Source organism: Mobula hypostoma, chromosome 2, assembly GCF_963921235.1.
Source record: "Mobula hypostoma chromosome 2, sMobHyp1.1, whole genome shotgun sequence".
Lineage (NCBI taxonomy): Eukaryota > Metazoa > Chordata > Chondrichthyes > Myliobatiformes > Myliobatidae > Mobula > Mobula hypostoma.
This window is the reverse complement of record NC_086098.1, coordinates 11,116,307-11,125,927: the sequence shown is the minus strand read 5'-3', so window position 1 is coordinate 11,125,927 and position 9,621 is coordinate 11,116,307. Positions and strand designations below refer to the sequence as shown.

The 9,621-nt window shown below is 42.3% G+C and overlaps 1 protein-coding gene across 3 annotated transcripts in view; it reads right to left on the bottom strand.

Annotated features, from left to right (window-relative positions):
- zufsp (zinc finger containing ubiquitin peptidase 1) overlaps positions 1 to 9,621 on the bottom strand; it is an 80,183-nt gene that overhangs the window by 43,160 nt on the left and 27,402 nt on the right. For all 3 annotated transcript variants that reach the window (XM_063033440.1, XM_063033450.1, XM_063033432.1), the window contains exon 5: positions 5,232 to 5,400. In XM_063033440.1, coding sequence (XP_062889510.1) covers positions 5,232 to 5,400 — 169 coding nt within the window. The remainder of the gene's footprint in view (positions 1 to 5,231; positions 5,401 to 9,621) is intronic.

Sequence of the window (9,621 nt, the reverse complement as noted above, 5' to 3'; positions counted from 1 at the left end):
GGTGCGATGCCGGAGAGAAGAGACACAGCCTCGAGGCCTGTCGATCTACCGACAAAGGCTCTGATGAATAAACATATGGAGAAAAAGGTAAAACAGTATAAGACTAAGCAACTTCTGGGTGAGCTCCTGGTGCATCCGGTATAGCTGGAAACTGGAGACAGCAGGTACTTTCACAACACGCTGGAGGAACTCAGCAGGTCGGGCAGTATCCGTGGAAACGATCAGTCAACGTTTCGGGCCGGAACCCTTCGCCAGTCCTGATGCTTGATCCACCCTCAAGTGACGATTCGCTGTACCCCGGGGAACAAAATGGCGATTGGGTCCCGAATGCGGAGAATGCAGATGGAGGTGAAGGCAACCCCGGTATACAGACAGACATGGTTAGAACACAACCCTAGCAGGGGCCAGTCAGCATGGTGATTCTGGGGAGTTCACGAGATGCCGACAGAAAAAGGGTGAGCCTGTAACAGATTTCATTTTCCAGTTCAAAGATGCGTGGGAAAATAGTGCAGGAATACAACTGGAACAGAATGGACCTTTAACGGTGTAAACCTTTTTAAATTGTTTGCGACTTGAAGTAACACACTCATTCAAATTGATGATGGAGACAAGAAAAAGCCGAAGCTCAGGATGGAGAGCGTTATAATCTGTGCTTTAAGGGCCAAGTATTTTTTTTTTAGCCCTGAAGGAATAGCCGCCAAGTTACAGCTATACACTTCCAGGAAGGAGACCACTGCATGCCTCATGTATCCCTGGGAATGAAGCTCCCTCTAAGCCTAAATATCTGGCTCCGATGGTGAAATGGTTAGAAGAGCAAATTCAGAGCACCCTTCCCACTGGCGTAACCTATTTTGGTCCGATACTGGAGCGATAGTGACAAATCCTCTTAAAACTCGCTCTTTTAGGCACAATATTGGCAAACCCAAAGCTGGACAGGCTGCATAGTCATAGTCATAGTCATACTTTATTGATCCCGAGGGAAATTGGTTTTCGTTACAGTTGCACCATAAATAATTAAATAGTAATAAACCATAAATAATTAAATAGTAATATGTAAATTATACCAGGAAATAAGGCCAGGACCAGCCTATTGGCTCAGGGTGTCTGACCCTCCAGGGGAGGAGTTGTAAAGTTTGAAGGCCACAGGCAGGAATGACTTCCTGCGATGCTCAGTGTTGCATGTCGGTGGAATGAGTCTCTGACTGAATGTACTCCTGTGCCTGACCAGTACATTTGATGGGAGACATTGTCCAAGATGGCATGCAACCTGGACAGCATCCTCTTTTCAGACACCACTGTCAGAGAGTCCAGTTCCATCCCCACAACATCACTGGCCTTACGAATGAGTCTGTTGATTCTGTTGGCGTCTGCTACCCTCAGCCTGCTGCCCCAGCACACAACAGCAAACATGATAGCACTGGCCACCACAGACTCGTAGAACATCTTCAGCATCGTCCGGCAAATGTTAAAGGACCTCAGTCTCCTCAGGAAATAGAGACGGCTCTGACCCTTCTTGTAGACAGCCTCAGTGTTCTTTGACCAGTCCATGCCAGTTTGCGCAAGATCTGCAGGCTGTCAGCTGGACAGTACAGCCCATTTCCCCAGTTGTACTGGACACAAATGCCATTTCAGTCTCTATACCATCTGAATCTTGATAGTACACAGTGATTGACCTTTACTCCCCCTTCTTCTTGGTCCCTCTGCACGAGGACAGTCAATGCATGTTTGCCTTTACCTATAATGGATACCAATGTATACCTAAGTCCTGCCGAAGGGTTTCGGTCCAAAACGTCGACTGTACTCTTTTCCACAGATGCTGCCTGGCCCGCTGCATTCCTCCAGCATTTTGTGTGTGTTACCTGGACGAGGTTGCCTCAGGGCTCGACTGAGAGCCCAGCAGTGTATGTGGCTGCTGCACGAGGCGATTCGAACACATTACTGTTACCAGGTACTAGTGTCATTTTACAATGTGCCGATGATCTGCGGCTGGCCTCCAAGGCACTGGCGGATTGCCAGAAAGACTGTAGAATTGTTAAACCACTTGGCAGCCCATGGACACCGAGACTCATTATCTAAGTTACCATTCTGATAAACAACTGTTACTTATGTGGACTACGTTCTGCAGCAAGGCACGAGGAGACTCAGTCCTGAACGTGAGTCCGCCATCACACAATCTCCTAGACCAGAAAATTTAACAAAAAACAGATGCATTCCTCGGAATGACAGATTAGTGTCGACACTGGGTTCCTGAATGTAGAACCTATAATGCTGTGCTGTACTGCAGGACACAATGGAGCCCAGAAAAGGAACTGGCATATGAGGTTCTAAAGAAGGAATTGCTCCACGTACCAGCCCTGGGCATTCCTGACTACTCCAAATCCTTCCAGTTAGCTACTAAGGAAAAGGAGCCATTTGCGAGCGCTGTCCTGACTTGAGAAGACCGGTGGTATTCAGTCTGCACCCGTGGTGTGTGGCCTGCCTGACGGCCTACGAGCTGTGGCGGCAACAGCAGTGATGGTCGAAAAGCCGACGCCTACAATATTGGAGCACTCCTGCACAGTATTGACTCCTCCCACAGTAACGCCACTCCTCAACTCAGCGGCTACGCGACACTTTACAGCGGAAAGGTGAGCAGGGTTTGCTATTCTCGAAGTTAAATTTGATTTTAAAATAGCACCCGCCCTTTGTCCGGCCACCCTTGTTACCACTCGCAGTGACACCGTACGGCATGATAACTATAGAAATCACTACCTCCTCTGGTCCTGATTTAAGTCTACCCCCTTAAATAACCCAGATTTAATTCTTTTTAAGCAGAACAAGTGATAAACATGCCCTTACACTTCCTCCCTTACCACCATTCAGGGCCCCAGACAGTCCTTCCAGGTGAGGCAACACTTCATCTGTGAGTCGGCTGGGGTGATACACTGCGTCCGGTGCTCCCGATGTGGCTTTCTATATATTGGCGAGACCCGACGCAGACTGGGAGACCGCTTTGCTGAACACCTACGCTCTGTCCGCCAGAGAAAGCAGGATCTCCCAGTGGCCACACATTTTAATTCCACATCCCATTCCCATTCTGACATGTCTATCCACGGCCTCCTCTACTGTAAAGATGAAGCCACGCTCAGGTTGGAGGAACAACACCTTATATTCCGTCTGGGTAGCCTCCAACCTGATGGCATGAACATTGACTTCTCCAACTTCCGCTAATGCTCCACCTCCCCCTCGTACCCCATCCGTTATTTATTTTTATACACACATTCTTTCTCTCACTCTCCTTTTTCTCCCTCTGTCACTCTGACTATACCCCTTGCCCATCCTCTGGGTTTTCCCCCCCTCCCCCTTTTCTTTCTCCCTGGGCCTCCTGTCCCATGATCCTCTCGTATCCCTTTTGCCAATCACCTGTCCAGCTCTTGGCTCCATCCCCCCCCTCCTGTCTTCTTCTATCATTTCGGATCTCCCCCTCCCCCTCCAACTTTCAAATCTCTTACTCACTCTTCCTTCAGTTAGTCCTGACGAAGGGTCTCAGCCTGAAACGTCGACTGCACCTCTTCCTAGAGATGCCGCCTGGCCTGCTGCGTTCACCAGCAACTTTGATGTGTGTTGCTCTAATTCTTTTTACTAATGGTTCATGGTGTAAACCTGATGATTTTGAGACGTAAGGTATTGGAAGTGGGTTCCCTCCCTTCAGGAACATCAGCTGAGCGATTTGCTCTCACTAGAACCCGCACCTCAGCTGAGGGTAAAACTGTGAATATCTGTACCATTTATGAATCTGCACTTTGACTACACAGACTTTGTACATATGCCAGCAGGTGGGGGACATAAATATTCGTTAGTAATAGTGGACATATTTTCCAAATGGATAGAGACCCTTCCCACACGAAAAGATGACACCAGGACAGTAGTTAAATAACTGATGGAGGAGATTATTCCACAATTTAGAATTCCTTGTAAGTTTAATAGTGATAGAGGAACATGCTGTATGGGGAAATTAACTAAAGTATTGGACAAGACCTGGGATTCTCCTGGGAGTAGCATGTGCCCTACCAACCACAATCATTGGGAATATTGGAAAGGATGAATGGAGGACTGAAAGACACTCTGGCCAAAGTATGGCGCCAAAAGGCGGGATACAAATGGCCTGAGATGCTGCCAATTTCTCTGTATGCCTTGAGAAATCATGTTAACAGGACCACTAATCTGACCCCTTTTGAAGCATTGATGGGAAAATCTATACCCACAGGATCTAGACCCCCTTTGACAAGCACCCAAACAGCACTGAAATGGACTGATGAAAAATACCCCAGAAATGGTAAATGTTCCAGTCGAAGCTATTCGAATAATTGAAGGAAAGATAATTTCAGCAGAGATAATTCTTAGATCAAATACTTGCAGTTGCTCATCTTGTAAGAATTAGACTCAAAGATATGAGGCAAATATTTTGTTAATACAAAGTTGTACACAGGACTGAATTTTTAAGTTTTGGTTGTTATCATAAGGGAATCACATGTGAACCTAACTTATCTTTTCCAATTCACCAGGTTAATCAAACAGCCTTTGCTTTTGCAATTGATTTGTACTGGCATAAAAGGAGCTGTGCTCTCTGTATTGTTCGGAGTTTGAACTCACTGTTGGAGGTTCCACTCCCCGTGATATTGTGAATAAAGCTCTCTTTACTTCAAAGACCATGTCTAATTTGGTTGCAAACAACTTTAATCGAGCTTCCCTAGCAAACTAATTTCCCTAACACCAAAGTCACAACTGGGACCTCTGTGGAAATTTCTACTTATTTATTTGGTAATAGTGTGCAGTAAGCCTTTCTGGCCTTTGAGCCACACAACCCCCCAGTACACCTGCTTTAACCCTAACCTAATCGTGGGGCAATTTACAATAGCTAATTAACCTACTAGGTATGTCTTTGGACTACAGGACCCAGAGAAAACCATGGGGGTGACGTACAGAGCAGCAGCAGCAGCAGAATGGGGGTGACGTACAGAGCAGCAGCAGAATTGAACTCTGAACTCTGAAATGCCTCAAGCTGTAAAAGTGCTGTGTTACCAGACTTAGTCCTATTACAGATACCTACCAGGAGAGAAAAAATTCCCCTTGTTTCTAGAACTCAAGCGATGCATCAGAGGCTAAACCTGGTTTATTACAGCAGTAGTTTCACAAAGCAGCCATGAAAATTTTGCTTAAGATGTAAAATTTAAAGATTGAACCAATCATACCCAACGTCTTAGTTCTGCCATCATCTTCCCCCAATGCCAGTGCTTCCATAACCTCTGTTCTCCGTCGATGGTAGTCTGCAGGTTTCATTTCACCCCGGCAAACAGCCCTATCCATATTTTCCAGTGTCTGTTGTTTGTACCCTCCACGATTATCCAATCCATACTGCTTCTGTGAGGGAAAAAAAATCCAATATTTAAGCTGTCAGTTAACTTTGAAATAACTTTACAATCACTGAGAAGGCGCGGCATTTCTACAGATGTACCGTGGAGATCATTCTAACTCGTTACATCACCACCTGGTCTGGAGGGGCCACAGCACTGGATTGGAAAAAGGTGCAGAAAATTGTAAACTTAGCCAGCTCCATCACTGGCACTGGCCTTGCCAGCATCTTCAGAAAGGTGGCATCCATCATTAAGGACCCCAATCACCCAGAACATGCCCTTTTCTGATTGCTACCATCAAGGAGGAAGTACAGGAGCCTGAAGACACACGCTCAAAGTTTATGAACAGCTCCTTCCCCTCTGCCAACCGGTTTCTGAATGGATATTGAACCAATGTACATTATCTCAGTGTTTGTTTTTTGTCTCTTTTTGCATTAATTATTTTATATACATTTCTTATTGTAATTTATAGTTTTTTAAATTATGTATTGCACTGTACTGCTGCAGCAAACAAAAGATTTGACAACGTTTAGCAGTGATACAAGGATATGAAACCTGATGCTGATTTTATGAATAGTCAGGCAATGTGAACTGGTATCGATTATGTGAACAAGGAATGAATGGCCAAGGAGATGTGGATATAGTGCAGCATATACAGTCAGTAGCTTATTTATTAGGTACACACGCTTGTTAACGCTAATACCTAATCAGCCAATCAAGTAGCAGCAACTCAATGCACAAAAGCATGCAGACATGGCCAAGAGGGCATTACCTCTCGCTGTCGATTAACAATGGGGAAGAACTGTAACCTCAGTGACATTGAGCATAGAATGATTGTTGGTTCCAGACGGGGAGGTTTGAGTATCTCAGAAACTGCTGATCTTCTGGGATTTTCACACACGACAGAGAATGATGTGAAAAACAAAAAAAAAAATCTCGCGAAGGGCAGTTCTGAGGGCTGAGGAGTTCAAGGTGACTAACTCAAGTAACCGTGTGCAGAAGAGCATCTCTGAATGCACAACACATTGAACCTTGAAGTGGACGGGCTTCAGCAGCAGAAGACCACGAACATACATTCAGTGGCCACTTTATTAAGTGCAGGAGGTACTGAATAAAATGGCTATGTAGTGTAGGGTGAACGGGCTTCTCAGATGCCAAATATGGAAATAAGTGCAGCAGGTACTTGAGCAGAGTAATTGGATCCAGGAATATCATTGTTACAGTTTATAGCACAGGGCTTAACTTCTTTCAAAATAGCATAATTGTTGACAATTATTGATTCAGTTTTGTGCACTGATTAGATTAACATAATGGCTGGTAATGAATTGGGATACAGAGTTTTATACGCATGACGTTTAAACATATGTATTATACTTAGGAACGTAATTTACATTTTCATCTCCCATCAAGTTTCTGGTGACATATTAGAGTTAAATTACATCAGCAACAGGAAAAGTTCAGTCTTTATAAGGCATTGGTCTTATAAGGGTATTGTGATCAGTTTTGGGCCCCTTAACTAAGAAAGGATGAGCTGGCATTAGAGAGGGTCCAGAGGAGATTCACAAGAATGATCCAGAGAATGGAAGGGTTGATGAATGAGGAGCCTTTGATGGCTCTGGGCCTGTACTCACTGGAGTTTAGAAGAATGAAGGGCTGAATCACACTGAAAACTATCGAATATTGGAGTTCCACCTGCTGCTCAATGGAGTAACATACAAATCCTGTGGCTGCCTTTAATTCCTCCTTTTCCCCAGTTTAATCCTTGAATTATTCAAATTCTATTTTCTGGATCTTGGAGGGGAAATAGTGGTTATTATGTTGTATCCTTTAAGAAGTGGAAAACAGCCTTTTGAACCCAGCAATGGAAAGGGAAAAACTTCAAAAGAAAAATCAGAAGATATGCCTGTCTGGGCTGAGCGTTTGGAATGTATGTTGATGGATCTCAATGATAAAATGGATAATAACACTTCTGAGTTGAAGTCGTTCCGACAGAGTTTACAGACTATTGAGGAAAATATTCTTTCCTTGAATACTGAGCTTAAAGAATCGAAATGTCAGATTGCGGATATTTCAACCCGACTGGAACAGGCTCAACGCAAAATTGTCGATTTAGAGGCAAAGTCTCGAAGAAACAACATTCGTATTTTAGGTCTTTCGGAAGGTTTAGAATCTGGAGATCTATGGGATTATTTTGCCAATATGTTTCAATCTCTGTTCCCGGATATTCTATCTCAGCCTCCCGGTATTGAAAGAGCTCACAGAATTTTCACTGGGTCAGGTAAAGCTCGACCAATTTTAGTGAACTTTCTTCGCTTTAAGTTAAAGACCAAATTATAAAATGTGCAAGAAAACAGAAAGTTTTTAAATTTAACGGTTCTGAGATCTGTTTTTATGAAGATTATCCTCGGGAAGTTATGCAACAACGGATTAAATTCAAATCGGTCATGAAGATTGCTTACGAACAAGCTCTGTTTCCATCTCTGAGATACCCAGCGAAATTAAAGCTATTCCCTACAGTCTCTACTCCTTGTGTCTTTTTGGATCCCCAAGCGGCATTGGATTTTGTCAATTCTATTGTGGAATCATCTGATGTATGAAAGATATTAGAGTCTCTGAATAATTCTCCGAAAGAAAACAGGTTTTTGAAGATCTCGGTATGCTGAAGATATCTTTTGATCGATGGATTACTTAAAGAAGAGGTGGTCTTCTTGGTTTGATTGAAGAATAACTTTTTTTTTGAAGACTTTTAGTACACGGAGTGAATTAATACAGCGGATAGATTGTGAACTGGTTTGATTATCTCTTCCTATTTTTCTTTTTCTTTATTAAGTGATAGGTTGCTTGCTGTTTATATAGATCTTTTTTTTGGAGTGTTTAGTAATAGATAATTAGCTTTAATTCTTTTGTTAAATAAGGTAATAAGTTAAAGAATAATGGCGTGGCTTTTCTCTCTTTAGAGATTAAACTGTTTGGGTTAATAGCATTGTTTTGGCGCCTTTGGAGACTGTCATTGCATTCTTTTAGCTTATGTTCATTGATTAAGTATAAACATTTTTTTTCTTTGCTGGGCTTTTTTTTATCTTAAGGTTACGTATTTTCTTTGTAAGGGGGAGGGGGGAATTGGGATTAAAAACTTTTAATCATTATTTAAACTGAGTGGCACGCGGAACCCCGTTCTTATGTCTTTTTCTTGGGGATGCGTTCCGGCTCTTTCTCTCTTTCGCCGGATTTTCTTCCTTGGGGATGGTGGGATGCCTGGGGGTATTTTTGTTTCTTGGGGTTTATTGTAGGAATTTTGTTTCACACACTTTTTGTGTTTTTTCCTATTATGGAGCTCTGGAGCATGCGCATTTTCTACTTGGTTATGTTCATCACCGCCATCTTTGATTAGCCCGCGATGGTATGCGTGTATTGTCATGTTCAGAATAATATCCAATGGTATTTAAACAGATAAACGTTATTAGTTGGAATGTACGTGGCTGGAATCACCCTATTAAACGAAGGAAGACATTTAAAGTTATTAATCGATTCCAGCCCGATATAATTTTTGCTCAAGAAACGCATATCAGAACGGGCGATCAAAATAGATTTTTTGAAACATGGAAGGGCCTTCAATATCATGCTACTTGTCATAATAAAACAAAGGGAGTATCTATTTTTATTAAATCTAATATTTTATTTATTCAAGAAGACATTGTTTCAGATAATAATGGTAGATTTTTAATTATTAAAGGAACTATTTGTAATAGAAAAATTGTTCTGGTAAATCTATATGGACCTAATGTAGATGATCCTTCTTTTTTTAAAAATGTATTTGGTTTATTACCAGACTTAAATGAATATATGCTGCTGATGGGAGGTGACTTCAACTGTTGCTTAAATCCTTTGATTGACAGAAGTTCAACCAATCAGCAGCCTCTGAGTCGTTCGGCAACACTTATTAATTCCTTTTTAACTGATTATGGTTTGATAGAAATCTGGAGAAATTTACATCCTAATGACAGAGATTATTCTTTTTATTCACATGTTCATAATAAATATTCCAGAATTGATTATTTTATAGCTGATTTCCGATTTTTGTCCAAAGTTCAGAAATGTGACTATGATGCTATTGCAGTCTCGGATCATGCGCCTTTAAATTTAACTTTTGAGTTAAATGATGTTAGTAATGTAAACTTGCTTTGGCGCTTTCCAGAAAATTTATTACAAAGTTTGGACTTTGTTAAAT